General features: G+C 44.0%; 1 protein-coding gene across 1 annotated transcript; it reads right to left on the reverse strand.

Moving 5' to 3' along the window:
* Positions 1–503: 503 nt before the first annotated feature.
* On the reverse strand, positions 504–13,323 carry LOC124555049 (nuclear factor interleukin-3-regulated protein). The gene is made up of 4 exons (XM_047128820.1): positions 13,200–13,323; positions 10,832–11,301; positions 8,289–8,611; positions 504–3,104 (listed from the first exon to the last, which is right to left on the reverse strand). Exons 2-4 carry the CDS (start codon positions 11,279–11,281, stop codon positions 2,573–2,575), a joined length of 1,305 nt encoding a protein of 434 aa, XP_046984776.1. The 5' UTR covers positions 11,282–11,301; positions 13,200–13,323; the 3' UTR covers positions 504–2,572.
* Positions 13,324–15,564: the final 2,241 nt, after the last annotated feature.

A 15,564-nucleotide genomic window follows, 5' to 3' on the forward strand; every position in this document is an offset into this window, starting at 1 on the left:
AACCTCTTTTCAGAATTAAATTAAACGGAAATTATTTTGTGTTTTTGATTGATTCAGTGAGTTAAAAAAAGAATTAGCTCTTCGTGTTTTGGAGCCGGGATTTGCTTGATCCTTTCCATTTTTGGATCAAGCAGAAATTCTTCGAGTAAGCTGAATAATGTGTATGACTGTTAGATTTTCGTTAAGCCTATAAATACAATTACTCTGTTTCGTTTGGCAAATTTAGTAGTTGGTTTTAAGGTTTCAGATTTGCTCTACATCTTTTCTATACATATGATTTTATTGTGTGGTGACTGCAGATTTCACTATAGAGCCAATGTTGCAGCATGATACAATATATCACAGAGAATCATCTTATCAATGTAAGCTGATGTCATGATTTGGTTGAATCTCATCAACAATATTTACAAACCCTTTCTGACATTTTCACTGCCTTTCATTTAGATTCGTAACATTTCTCGTAATGAGGATATTATAAAGATTGAAATAAATAATACAGGTAGTATATGACAAAAAGCAAACTGTGTTTATTCCAGTACATTCATAAAATACATACTTCTAATCAGTTTAAGGGCAGAAGGTACAGCAATAAGATATTTGCGCAAATGACAGTGTTTGAATTTGATTGAACAATTCACAGCTTTCTTAAGGCAGATAATTTTAGCAGGATGGACGTATTTACAGGAAACAGAAACCTGAGATATTAAAATAATCCAAGTATAAAAATAAGAGGAAAATAGCATTCAGTATTTTGCAATCACAAACTAATGCTATGCACGATCCAAACCACCAACAGTCTTTCTACACGTCAACAGCAATTAAATACGACAATAAATATTTAACAACTTTTTCACGAACAGCTATGATACAATGTGAACGTTGCCTCCTTTGGCAACATCATTGTACACTAATCGTCAGCTCTCTGGCCACATTATGTATGCACTACATCTTTAGTCCACAGAAGTGCATGGCCAATCACAGAGTACAGAACAAACACAGCACTGTGAAAATGTTCCACAATGTCCTTGAGAATTCAGTAAGTTCTTAGCTAGTTTTATGAGATACATAAGTTACATTACTTTACAAAACTGTAAAAACTAACACTGCAAGACATAGTAAAAAGCTCCAGTCTTAAGAGGAAGAAAAAATAAATACCTAATAAACATAATCAGTCAGATACTTCTGAAAGTAGTAAGTTACTCCTCTACAAGAATTTAAGGCAAAGAAGTGTACAGCACTTCACGAAAATTATATGGAAGTACATTGCTGAATAAATGACAGTTTAACGAGCAGGAAGTACAATTTTTCAGAAAATATGACACCAATATTGTTGAAAAATTTAACAGCAGTTGCATAAAAAAGTATTTGTAACAATTACTGCTTTAAACTGATGGCTGAGGCATTCTAACACATCAACCCTTATTTAAGTTAAAAATACAAGAGTTCTTACATTTTCAGTCACAATTAAAGTTCCCTTTGATGAGATGTACTGATTGTATCATTAACAATTCTAGCACTTATTCAAGTATCATTTGGATTTTCTATTTAGTACATAAAATCGTCGTAATCGGCTGAGAAAACTGAGATCATAGCCAGAATTATGACTTTCTGTTTGTGTGAAAATAGTTCAATTCCATATAAACAGAAAGTGCAGAACATTAAATTTGTATTACAAATACAGACACGTGCGTCGTAGCCGCCTTATTTGCTGCCTCTTCTGATTACTACAGATTGACGTTTACTAAGTATGTCCACTTTCTTTGGTTGAAGGAACTCGTCGAGGCAACCTCAAATTAGTATGGACCCCATTTGTAGTTTGTGTTGTGTCTCAGTACATTGTTGACTCGAGATGACATAAAAAAGGGGTCAAAATTGTTCATAAATATCATTCCAGACTCTCCAACATCTGGTGTTACAGCAGTTAAATGACATTACAGCCCGTTTAACGTAGATATCTAACGAATGGATGCCTTACTCCGCAACAAGCGCCACGTTTGGAGATGACAGGATGAGCGAATAAGGGCAGATATGTTCTGTGATATGGTGTGGTTTTGGCGAGGCCTGGGAGTGGATAGGTAAAAGCACGAGCTGGTTGCATAACATGCACAGCTCAGTGTATCTGTACAAGTAATGTAAATCGTCATAGAAAATTGTAGTCCCATCGTCTACAAAAGTCTGGAACCGGGACTGCAAGGACATCCTTTTCAATTTTTAGTGTTCTTGTTAGATAATATTACTGAAGGAAAATAAATATGTCGATTCACCCTGATTTCTTGCGGGAAAAACGGGCGCAATTTCGTGAACGACGGAGATGTACTGGCGCCCTAAACGAGCAGATGCGCAGTCTGGCTGATGGAACGTTTACGTCTGTATCTTCGCCTACATTAAAGCGGGGATGCTGACGGATTTCTTCTCAGACACATTACGCCACTGAGGCCACACTTGACGTGCGAGGAAGAGTTACGGATCCCAACTGGGGGGGTCCACACAGTGACGCCCTAAGCGTCCTACCAGGATAACAGCCGGCCAATGGGCAGTCTAGTGGGAAACCAGGCGGCCGACTGCGGCGACATCACTGCTCGCCGGCCGCGGCTTGCGCAGTGGGCTTTGTGCCGGTAAGCAGGCTCTTGATGTTGGCAACCTCGGAGGCGAGCCGGGCCAGCTCGGACTTGAGCTGCGCGTCGTCCTGCGGGGGCGGCAGCCCCACGGGCACTGCCGTCGCGCCGGAAGCCGCGGCCGCCGCCCAGTCGGCGGGCCCGCCCAGGGAGATGCCCGAGTCGCGCTCGTCGCTGCTGCCCTCCGCGTCCCAGGGGGGCGACGCACGCGCCGCCGGCTCCGTCTTGATGTTCTGCAGCGACAGCAGCGTCGTGGCCGCATCCTTGTCGCCCAGGTGGCTCTTGTGGCGCAGCTTGTGCGGCAGGCTGTTGCTTGCGGACACCGTCAGCGTCAGCGGTAGCGGCAGCGGGCCGGGGGCCGACGCAGATTCGTCGCCGCTCGAAAGTTCGTACGGGCTTTGCGCGCGGCTGCGCGCCGTGCGGCTCAGGTTCAGCACCGGCGACGTCTCGAACTGCGGATGTGGCGGGTGCAGCGATGGCAGCTGGAAGCTGAAAACGAAAGCGCCTTCGTTACATACGTCGCACGTAGAGTTTTTACAACACGATTACGTTGTTAGCAAAAGTAATGTTTGTTGACAGTTTGTGCTCGAGTCTGGATTACAGTAGCTCTCTCTCTCTCTCTCTCTCTCTCTCTCTCTCTCTCTCTCTCTTACTTACTTTAGGTGGAATAACCGATTGACATTGTGAAAGTAAATATCAAATTATCTATATAGCTCTGGACAGTTATGGAACACTTTTTTCGGTAACTGTCTTCTGACTGGTTTGATGCGGCCTGCCACAAATTTCTAACCTGTGACAAGCTCTTCATCTCAGAATATCACTCAAATATTACGCCCTCAGGTATCTGTTGGATGTATTCCAATCCTTGTCCATTCCCACAGCATTTACCCTCTACAACTCTCTCTAGTACCATTGGAGTTGTTCCCCAGTGTCTTAACACACATGTTATGATCCTGGCCGGCCTTCTTATCCGTGTTTGTCTGACGTTCCTTTCTTCGCCGATTCTGCGAAGAACTTCATTTATTTTCTTATCAGTCCATCTAATTTTCAACATCCTTCTACAGTACCACGCTTCGATTCTCTTCATTTCTAATTTCCCACAGTCCGTGATTCACTACCACAAAATGCTGTGCACCAGACGTACATTCCCAGAAATTTCTTCATCAAATTAAAGACTGTATATGAAGCGGGACTGTATATGGACAGGAACATGCAACAGAATATTTTATTTTACTCACAAAGGATCCAATGAACGTTGTGGATACCCTTCAATAAAAGATTATTGTAGGAGACTGTAGTCTGGCACAAATAATCACAACAGTATTTTTTATTTTTTGTGCCATAGCAGGTTTCGAGAGGCTGTAACTATCATCAGATGCGTACACTAAAACTGGTTGCGAAGTTAATGTCTTTAGCGGAAGGTGATTTACTACTACGATATGCTCTAGTCATGGATTTTTAATCCTAGTTTGTATGTACCACTTTTTGTGAAACCACCCGTTAAAGTATTGTCGAAAGTGCCTGTGGTTGTATGTTAAAAAGTTGCCCGATAAACGACAACATTGCAAATTTCATGCAGAAAAGGTTGCCCTCCAGTACTTACTCTTTGGAAGAGAGGGAAAACTTTGTTCAAGATCAAGACGATACGTTGTTTCCAAATTTGCGTTCTGTATCTTTTCCGATGTTCTGTCTCGATTCACGCGAACGCACTCTGTCACAACGTAGCATATGTTGATGCAGAGTAAATATCTGCAGATTATTCGAGACCACGAACTAACGTTACCACACAATTTACAGGCATAATGAGGTCCATTCACAAGAAAATAAATTTCCTTAGTGTCTCAGTCATAAATTAGTTCTATAATAAATGTTTTTAACAACTGTTGTTCTAGATTATTTCTATTATTCGGAACCGAAGCTTCGTTGCGTTAAGATAATGTATCGTTGTACCTTTCTGAAACAGCTGAATGCATCCTGGCGACTTGCATTACGTTATTGAAGGTAATTTCGAACAGTAATAATATTTTCATTTGAGCCCTATGTATCGGAATAACCAGGTTGTGCAATATTTGTGGCCGTAAAAAGGTCGTACCACCATATTTTGTAGATCAGTGGTCGTTTTTACATATTCGTTGAAGGAGGAGAGAAAGGAAGGGGACAAGAGCCGTAAAGGTGGAGAGAGGGGAGGTAAGCGTTCCCGTTCCGCACAATGCTGCGACAGCCGCGGAAGAGCGTTGCGGCGAAAGTCGCACTTTCTTCTGGCGGCCACTGACTCCGCGTTCGAGGTCACGCAGATACCTGCCGCGGTGAAAGGGGCTCGCGCTGCCATCACCATTTTCCACGTACATTCCTTTCACCATTCCCCCTTTCTCCTCGATTCAAGGTTCTATTGCTCTTGCACGGGGGTAGGTCCAGCGAAATTTCTATCCCTTATTATAGTTGACGCTTACGAAATGGAAACGAATTACCTGACAAAATTGTCCTCCGTGTGGTGCTCGTAGAGCGGGAAGATACCGACACACCCAAACGAAATCATCATATGATGTAATGATCCGGAACAATTTTATGTAATGAACAAATGTTATGTAATGTACTAGTTTGAAGAAAACTGTACAAGCTGTTTGAACAAGTCAGCACAAGGCCGCCTCTCAAAGGTACTTATGTACCGAAAATGTTTAAAATAACGCCAGTGTAGACAGGAGCTTGTCTAGGATATTAACTAAGATATGTTTTAGGGGGTGGGGTATGGAACCACGTATTACTAGTTTGACCCGTGTGTGAAGATATGTCTTGGGGTCAGAGGCTGTCCATACCCCCTCATCCCAACCTTTGGGGACGCTCTTTGATCAGCAGACTGGGAAAATGAACGCTCAAGGGCGGCCTTTTCTGTGTATGTGGAATTACTAACATATCTTGACAGTTGAATTGCTACCCCAAAGAGGCATTCTATAAATGTCATTGAGCGATTATTTGCTCTGAACGAAAATTCGACAAATTGATATCAAAGTTTATTCAATCGGCCGAGTAGTCTCGCGTATTAAGGCGACCGCCCCCAGGACGGGGAGGTATGCCGGCACCGGATCGACGGGAGGTCGACGTGCCGCCCAGCCTGGATATGGTTTTTAGGAAGTTTCCCACGTTCCACTATGTGAATGATTGCAGCGGTGGTTCCCATGTTAATCCTCAGATACGCGAAACGTAGACATTTAGACATTTATTACACTTTCTCACACCTGAACACAGAATTTACAGATTTACAGATTGGTTATACTGCTTCTACCCTGGTGTGTGTGTGTGTGTGGGGGGGGGGGGGGGGGGGGGGGAGAGAGAGAAGACCTTAGCTGTTTGGTTTCCTTAAAAACTTACTCTGCATCAGATTTTACTTGAAGCCATAACTGAAGGACTAGATACACTGTTGCAAGTGAAAATTGTGATAATATTAAACCTCACAGACTTAACTTGACGCACGAATTTGACCAAAATGAAAAACAATGCCACTAGGGCGGAGTCGTTGAGAGTATGCCTTCGAAAGTTGCTCTCAGAATGAAACACAAAAGCACTGCGCGACGCTACTTGCAAAATCCTGCTATTGTCAGAAGTGATCACAGCTTCTCAGGCACAAAAACGTTGCACCGTCTTCCTTGCTCCAGATGTCTCCCTACAAGCCTGAAATACAGACGGAGTGCGCCGTTGCCTGTGCACTAGCGTCCCTGCTGAAAGAGGATTACATCCACATCGGCAGGCGCTTGAATATTGCGTGTGCCACAAACTAGGCTGAAAGTTACATCCCGTTTGTTACTAGCTTTCTACAAAACAGTATTCTTAACCGTACAGAAGTTGCTGTTGGTGGGATCGAACAAAAAGCTACGTCAGAGAAGAATAATTTTCCCACTCCAACTCTTCCTCGTCTTTGTTCCACGTTGTCTGTATCTTTCTTTGGCGTCTATTACTTCTCCCTTAAATAACTATTTATTTGCGAAGAAATATCTGCCTAATCGGTATGTGTCCCAAATTCTTCACGCTGTGGCAGTCGGTTCTCGCTGTTTCGAATAATACGTCCTCAGCATTAATATACATACACATTGCAGAGTGCTGACGCTGCAGCACCGCGCGCAGTGTCCTTTTAATTTCACGGTTAATGACCCGGAGGCGGGGTGGTTGTTCAAACGGGCGCGCGTGTGACTGCCGAAGTCGGGCGCAGCTTTCGCGTCCGGCCGAGTGCAGCGCTCCCGGCGCGGAGAAAGCCGACCTCCTAACCCAGAAAGCCACATTCTCTCACCGACTTTCTTCCCCTCCTCCCACGTGCGAGGTCCTCGTTCGCGGCGGGCGTATCAGTTCGGAGATGGCGGACTCGATATCGAGTAGCAGGGCCGGCTTTCATCCGCAGCCCACGGGAACCAGATCAACTCATTACCCTGACTGGTATAATAGGTGCTCCCCAAAACCCTCTTACTGATACCTGGAACCCAACCGATAAAAAATCCATCCCCTTTACAACGCCCCCTCCGACACTTAAATACTCTGATCTATAATGTGTGTGCTGTACTGAAACGGAGGAATCTCAGAAAGGTCCTGAAAACTTAGCGTTAGATTCATTGCTGACTCATTATATTCTCCTACGCATACATGGTTTAACTGGCTCAGTATTGATATCAACAGATACAAGTGTGATTCTTACGGTGACTGGAGCACAAAAAAATTATGTGATCTTCATAGAGAACGACGCTGAGTTCAGCGGCCCAGCGACTCTTAAGACAGATTGAGACGGAGTAAAAGGTCGAGAATTTCAAGATGGGGAGGGAAAGCGGCAGTGGCTCAACAGAACTATGCCTGCTTTCGCATGACTCGATTTATTGAAATCAAAGTATAGTAGGCAAGAGAGTATTTGAATCCCCCGCATCTAGAATGCGAGTCTGGCTCATTGAGGTTCAGTGTTGAAGAATCTTGACGTTTACGCTTGTAAAATACTGAAATGACAAAAGGTGATCTCTAATTCCTTTAAATTATATTATATTGATATAATACCACCTTTAAGTAAACCTGCCCACCTGTAAGTCCACCTGCAAATCGACACACACACACACACACACACACACACACACACACACACACACACACACACACACACGAGCGCGCTCGAGCTCGCACGCGCGTATATACATACACAAAGAGAGAGAGGGAGAGATACAGTGACAGATAGATTATCAACAAAAAAGTATTGCTTGATATGAGATAATTGCGTGTTTTATCTTCTATATCTAGTACATTGGGTACACTGCATAATAACAAAGCATAATGTGTCCAACCACCAGCTTTGTGATAAAACGATTGATGAAAGAGACTGTGACCCTGAAATAGGTTTGTGTTAAATTTAGTAATCCTTCTCCAATCCCTGATTTTAGGTAAGCTTTGACTTTTTGGCACAGTTGCCAAGTCAGGAATTGACTTTCACCTACAGTTCATCATTCAATTGGCCGTTGAATTAATACCTGCACCTCTGGAGATGGCTCACTGTGACTAAGATATTCTGTAAAGCCAGGATCCCATATCAACCCAGCAGTCGTCAAGGTAAGTAACGAACGTCAATTACAACCCTTTCTCCAGCAGGTTGCGGTATTAGTGCAAGTGCCATTCCAGGGGGAACTGGAAGCGAGAGATGGAGCTGATGCTTACCTGTAGGGGTACGCGTCGGGCTCAGGGTAGGCGTCGTGGTGTGGCGGTGGAGGTGGCGGGAAGGCGAGCGTAGGCGGCTGGGCGTGCTGGAGAGGGTGTAGTGGCTGCACACTGACGGGCTGGTGGATCACCGACGTGGGGATGGGGCTGGGCGCGGGCGCGGGGGCGGGTGCCGCCGAGGGTGTGGGGGCGGGCGCGGGTGCGGGCCCCGGCGTGTACAGCAGCGGCGGCCCCACCGGCATCCCCACAGACCCGGCCGACGACAGCTTCGGCCTCTTCGTGAAGCTCAGCACTTGCTCCGTCGTGGGCAGCGTAGCCATCACCTGCCACAGACACAATTTATGTTAGGAATCTCCTGAGTCCTTTCAAAGTACGCAGTAAAACTACGTTGATAATAAATTAGTCTGTCAATTTGACGTGTCACATAGGTGATGACGAAAATGGAGTGTGAAAAATGTCGATGTTGAGTAAGGCTTTAAGGTGTAAGGACACAAAAGCACGAAAGAGCGGAGGTCAAGTCCCCAAGAACATAAGCAGTATAGTGTAAATTCTTTGTGCAAGTGTAAAAAAGTGTTCGAAATGGTTGTGTAGCGTGTATCTGAGGGGAAACACGGGAACCGGCCCCGTATGCAGCTAGCGGGATGTTGGAAACTGCCTAAAATTCACATTCAGACTGGTAGGCACACCTGGCAAATTCGATCTGCGGTCGGCATACCTCTCCGTCCCCCAAGCGCTTCTGTGTTAGAGGAGAAGGCCGAGGAAACAAGCGGCAAGGAAGAATAAAGATTAATGATGCATGATGAAGTCATCAGGGACAGAGAACGAGCTCGGAACACACCAGGATGGCGCAGAAAATCCGACTTGCTACATGAACTGAAACCATGGAAAACCTGTCCTGAAGGGATGTTTGGGGCCTCGAACACCAATGCCCCAATGCCTCCGAATGCCTGTCCAGGGCCTCTGATAAGAAACATTGTTTGTATTCGTGTGAGTAGAGTCTTCGAGACTTAGGAAACAAACGAACGAGAGAAGGTTGTTGGTAGTAAGGGAGCGCGGGTTTAATATGAAATTTTGATCCAAACAGACTGTTTTTTCCCAAAGTCCATAACGTAAATGGTTACACGTTCTGTGAACTATGCAACCTTCCTTCTGCACTACATGCCTGTACCATTTGTTTCAACGGCAGGATATATTCCCTGGAGACATGCGTAACAAATGACAAAAGGAAATAATTTAGTGAAATTAAGTGCACCACTTCGTAATGGCGATAAAATTTGAACTATCGTTATACCAAATTGATTTTCAAGCTAAAACTAAAGATATCAACGACGGAATAATACAAATTTCTCCCACTTCGAAACAAATAGTTTTACTTTCCGTATTTCTCAGAGAGAAAACCCGGTTAAAACTTCATGAACGTCTCCAAACACGGCGCAAATCAGAAATGATGCAATAAAATGCGTACCAATGGTGGTATAGAAGAAAATTACAATCTTCATTCATTTTTTCTTCGTGTGTTTATACTATATGAGTTTGAGATTGATTGTATGTGAAGCAAAAGCTACCAGGGAAGCCCGAGGATTACAGCAAAATGGCTCGAAGTAATTAAATAGTGCTGATGCCAAAATGAGATATTCATGAGAAAAATAACGCCTTTGTCCGAAAAAGAGGAACAGGTTTCGGGAAAAATCCGTCAACCCGGAGGACGGTGCTGGCTATTGTAGGAGTAGCGGAGGCGGCTGTGACCTACTTACCTCCTTCTGGTCGCAGAAGTCACGAGGACGCCTCCGCTCCTCACGTACCGTACCGACCTGACAAAAATTATATGCGTGGCGCCTTAAGCATACTGCGAGAGACATCGGCAATGACACAGATCTGAGCACGCAGAAATAGGAAACACGTCTACAGGGTCGCCGCACAGAATTCGCCAGCGCCTGCCCCGTTACACAAGCCACCGGGCTTCGACGTGCTGCGTGTCACATACTTCCAGGCGCTCCCTTGGCCTGGAGCGCCATCCTACCCTTCTTCCGCTTACCATAAAAAAGTAACGGAATCTCTCGCGGAAATCAAGGCTGTAGATTGATATGAAACTACTTAGAAGAGCTAATACGTCAGAATTAACTCAGCGGATTTCATTTCAGCCCCCTTTTGTTTCTTGGATGTAGGGACGTTGATATGAAGTGTGCTGCTTTTCATAATCTGTACAGTGGATGTTCTGAAATATAATTTTCGTAGAGATGAATTTTGATACGTAAATCTGTAGGGAACCCCTTGTACAAGGCATGGAGATCGCTCATGTAGAACACATAACAGACCTGGTCATATGTTATGTAAGTAATATATGGGATGGAAATGTTCTGTAAGTGGTAATGAAAATATCACATCATTAATGGATATCAGTGCATCATGAAAATGTCCAGTATAAAGTTATATTTATGAAATATCAGAGATTTTCTATTTGTAGACATCTATTGTACGTTTAAGGAAAATATTGCAAAAGAAAAGTAGAAAACAGTATTATGGGAAGGTTTTGAGATGCTTACCTGCTCAACGCTGATGAGACTTTCTCCGCAAACCCCGAACTTGTCCTTGAAGGCGGCCAGCTGGGCCTTGAGGACGTGGTTCTCCTTGGTGAGCTCTACAACCCTGGTCTCGAGGATCATGTCGTTGAAGCGCCTCTTCTCGCGTGACCTCTTGGCCGCCTCGTTATTGCGTCTGCGCCTATCCCAGTAGCTCTCATCCTTCTTGTTGTCGGGGATGAACTCGCGCTGCTTGCGCTGCGTGAACAGCTCTTTGCGCTTGACGTGCGACGACAGATCAAAGTTCGGGGGCGTCCCATTCGTTGGTGCCGCCGAATACGGCGGTTCGGGCTCGGGAGAGTCCACCATCACGTGCTCGGAATAGGAGTTGCTGCCTGGCATCGTGCAGTTTAGCGACGGAGTCTCACCATTGATCGGCGATCCACTTTGGCGGGCGACAAATTCTGCCACCATAATTCGGTGCCTCAGAGCATCTGCAACGAGTTCCACAACATTCATTAGCAAAGAGTTATCTCAAATACGCTCATCCGTCAAAGCCAGAAAGTGTTACGTTGGCAACTTACGAAAGTAATATTCACAGTGAGGAGAAAGAGAGATTACGTGAATACTAAATAACTGAACATTTGTTAGTAAAACAAATAGAAAAAGTAGCACGTGGAAACGCAGTGGCTTCTACGTTTCACTAAGAAACCCAATATAACACAAAGAACGGAATTCAGTGACTTAATTTCTAAAACAGAAGCTCCTATGATTCGATACAAATCAACTAACTTTATGTCTGTTTACAAAATAACATAGTAATTGCATGAGAAACTACATTCTGTCGAATGATATTAATTAAATATGTTTCACGTTCCTGCGCAAGAAAGACCTCTAACCATAGTTTGGATCAGACGAAAATGGCATTTTCATATGCCAGAGATTAATATCAGTAACGACGGAATGTGTAAAGAAAAATGTCCAGGGCAGTACATTATCATGAAAAAGACTGTCAGGTATTATTAACAGACAACTAAAATTAGACTATTAATGTCCTAAAAAAACTCAGTTTACCAACCATAGAGAATTCCAAAAAATTCTGCGAGTGACTATCCATACAACTGTATCACAAATTGATAAATGTTATGATGCTTCATAATGTGTTCAAAACAGCGTTTACATTTACTATCTTGCAAAATATTTGTATTTGGCAAAAATTAATTAAGCACACACAGATGAGCGCAAAATTTGTGTTCGCTGTCGTCTAAAAGAGATGATCGTTCATTGTTATCCACGCGCCTCAAGAACAAAGAGCAGATCGTGTAAGGGGACCCACCACGCGTTTTCGAGCACTATTGAACCTACTTACACTGCAAAATGTGCAACCACAGCGACGTATAGTCTATAAATGTCAAATTGTCAACAGGTGAAACACTTGTGCAGGATGGCAACACACCGTTATAGCATTGCACATACATGACGTCAGGAGTCCACGTGAGGCGCACGTCACGCGGCAAACAGCTACCTGTGCGAAACCTGGGAAGCCCGGAGCAACGTACTCTTCACTCTAACCGACAATTGCACAACGAGCTGAGCGATGACAAAAGACTCAGCTCACGCCAACCTATCACGTTGCCGCAGCTCAGCTGTCACATAGGATTTCCAACGACACCGAAGTTTTGCGTCACTTAGCGTAAACACTGATCATCCCCTCGAAGCTTACTCATTACATCACAAGAACCAGATATTTTGCCATTTCCGAGGTCCTAGGAGTCTACCGCTGTCAGCATCATTCAACAGACTCAAATGATTTCTCTGCAAGAATGATGCAAACTTCCGTGAGTCATCCAGACCATACAAAATTTCATCCAGATGACACTACTGCTCTACCTAATCATCATACACCTTTCAACAATAGTCAAATACTACGTAAAACTGCCTGACATGAAGAATACCTGCTTAGCCCACTGAGTTGTATAGTTACTTAAAGGGTGGAGACATTCGTTATGCTTACAACCGCTCAAATACTTTACCTAACCACGCGCTAGACTGTCAGTTACACAAAGAAAAACATCAGATATGAGAAGAATAAAGTCAGCAAATGAAAAAGATGGAAATAGTGCAGTGTGACCTCACAATAGGAACGAAATGTGGAAACAGTAGCGCACAGTCTTCGCATTTTTTTTTTTTTTTTTTTTCGTTACCGCAATTGTGAAGATGTACTGACACATGACAAATTTTCTGGAAAACTAATGCACTTTATGAGAAACATGGATGAAATGTTGCGATTTGTTCGCTAATAACAAAACCTTCATAAATTTTGTAAACGGCGAATTGACGCAAGAACGGCGTGAATTTACTAACAAAACGAAAAAGAATGGAAAATACTTACCAAGCGTCCTGCGATGGAGTTGTGCCGTATAATCCAAGATGACGACAAAGTGATGCAAACACTAGCGAAGCTGCGAGCACACTGCTAAGAACGCGAGAGAACTGTCACCGCTCACGGAACTTGGCGAACTGCGCGCCCGAGTGCGGCGCTGCTCAATGTCGCTCGGCTGGCGGCGGTGGTGGGGGAAGCGGCCCCGAACCGAGGACAACACCCTTTCTGACTCACCAATCACAGCCGCGATAGGTCACCTTCACATTACGTAACGGCAGCGTGGGTTTATTACGTAAGCACGATACCGTTCTCCCCTCGGCAGGCACATGGTGCCACTCGGGCGGCCGGAGATGGCCGAAAGCTCTTGTTGAGCACGCTATTCGCTGCGATGTGAGCTCCACGCACGTTGCTGGCGCGCCGAACGAACACGTTAGTAGTCGCCTCGAAACGTGTCCCACGCGCACAACAATGAATAGTTGGAAGGTTAAATTAAAATAGTAGTACCTTAAAATCTGGGCTGTTTTGAAAATCCGTCTTACACTAACTCTGCTTATTTCTTTTTATTGGCCTATATATGTTTCGACACCTAGCCATGTGTCACCGTCTGTGCGTCAAAGTTTACTTCTGTAAAGCGTAATGTAAAGTTTACAATCATTTATCTCATGTAGGCCGAAAAATTATAACATGTGCATTTTGTCCGGTTTGTTTCGAGTGCTCACCTGAAAATCAAATTGCTAGTGAAACTGCATTATTATAGATGCATTTTGTGCCCTTTTGGTCGTTTTTTACAGCATTAGTCTGCAAAGTAGTCACGAAGAAAATTCTCACTGCAATTCTGAAGTACTATTTCGTGGGTAGTGGTTATGTACGTTAACGTATTTGAGTCTTTAATCCACTTGTGTATCTATTGTGTATATCTCTTTCTGCTGCTATTAGTACGCTCCTTCCACGGTGTTATTTATAAAATTTCGCTCACAACTTTACTTCAGACGTATTTTCCACAAAATGTGATTTTAACACTTATGTCTCCATATGCATTGAGAGATGCTATGTTGTTGTCGCTGCTCACTTGTTCATCGTATGACATGTTTAACGTGGCGTTAATTTCCAATGTTTCGTGAGAACTAACGTGTTTCGCTATGTCTGCTGGAGGGAATGTGTGGTGTGTGTGTGTGTGTGTGTGTGTGTGTGTGTGTGTGTGTGAAATGAGAGAGAGAGGGGAAGGGGCAGAAACAGAGAGCTAGAGACCTGGAAAAAGGGGGGGGGGCAGGGGACTGAGAAAACAGATGCTTTTAGATATTTGAGAATGCGTTGTTATTACGTTTTATGTGGAGAGCGTTTTGTGGTGCAATGTAGTATCTTCATTCGAGACTTTCTTTCGTTGTAATACGATAAATTGTGAGATTGCAAAACATCCCCATACTCAAGTAATATTATCTCATTTTATTTCCATGAATTAGCTTCGATAACAACGTGTTAATTCATATATAAAGCAGTAAAGACGTAGTCGACGCTTTTTACGATCGGACACCTCTTCCAAACTGCACGTACTGATAGAATGTAACCTATCAGAAACATTGTGCAACAGAAGACGACAGCTTTTGTTTAAAATGTTCCCCTTGATTTAACTGAGCAATCAGACTGTGACAGCGCTTACGCAATACATGAATATAGCACAAACAAACCAACAGATGAAATGAATGGTGGTCAACTGTTGAACTTGATGAATGAAGCTTTTTTTTTATTATTATTTTCACGGTGGTAGCATGTGTGGTGTGCACGTAATCACATCGTGAGTCGGCCACGTGATCCGAGACCACCGCTGCGCTGGTTCGTTCGACTCTCCGGCGTTGCGTAACACAACCCCTAATGACTTGCGTGTCCCATAGCACGTCCACTCTCGCGTTGTGCGTCAACGGAGTTAGCCGTAAAGTCGTTTCCTCTGGTGCTTCTGCGGTCGATAGCAGACCTGAAAGGACCAATACTGATAGCCTTAACACCTAATACGCAGCAGTAGCTCCAAAGTCGTGCTAGATATGCATCACAAATTGACACTGAAAACATATATCGTTCCCTACCAAACCAACCACGTAAACAGCCATGAGAATCTGTCGTTATCTCGACTTTTCAAGATACTATGTAGTTTTAAGTGTGTATGAGGGGGGGGGGGGGGTGGGGGGGATGGCAGGAGGGGCGGTACTAGGGTATCCTGTTGAATGGGTGGGAGAGGGGGAGAGAGATGTATCAATATCAGCCAATAATAAATATTGTTTTGATCTACACTGCGATTGCTAAACTGTTTAATATCCCTTCGAGAAAAGCTGCAGGGTGTACTGCTGTAGTTTTAGTGTACTTTTAGCCTGGATATGCATTA

This window comes from Schistocerca americana, chromosome X, assembly GCF_021461395.2.
Source record: "Schistocerca americana isolate TAMUIC-IGC-003095 chromosome X, iqSchAmer2.1, whole genome shotgun sequence".
NCBI lineage: Eukaryota > Metazoa > Arthropoda > Insecta > Orthoptera > Acrididae > Schistocerca > Schistocerca americana.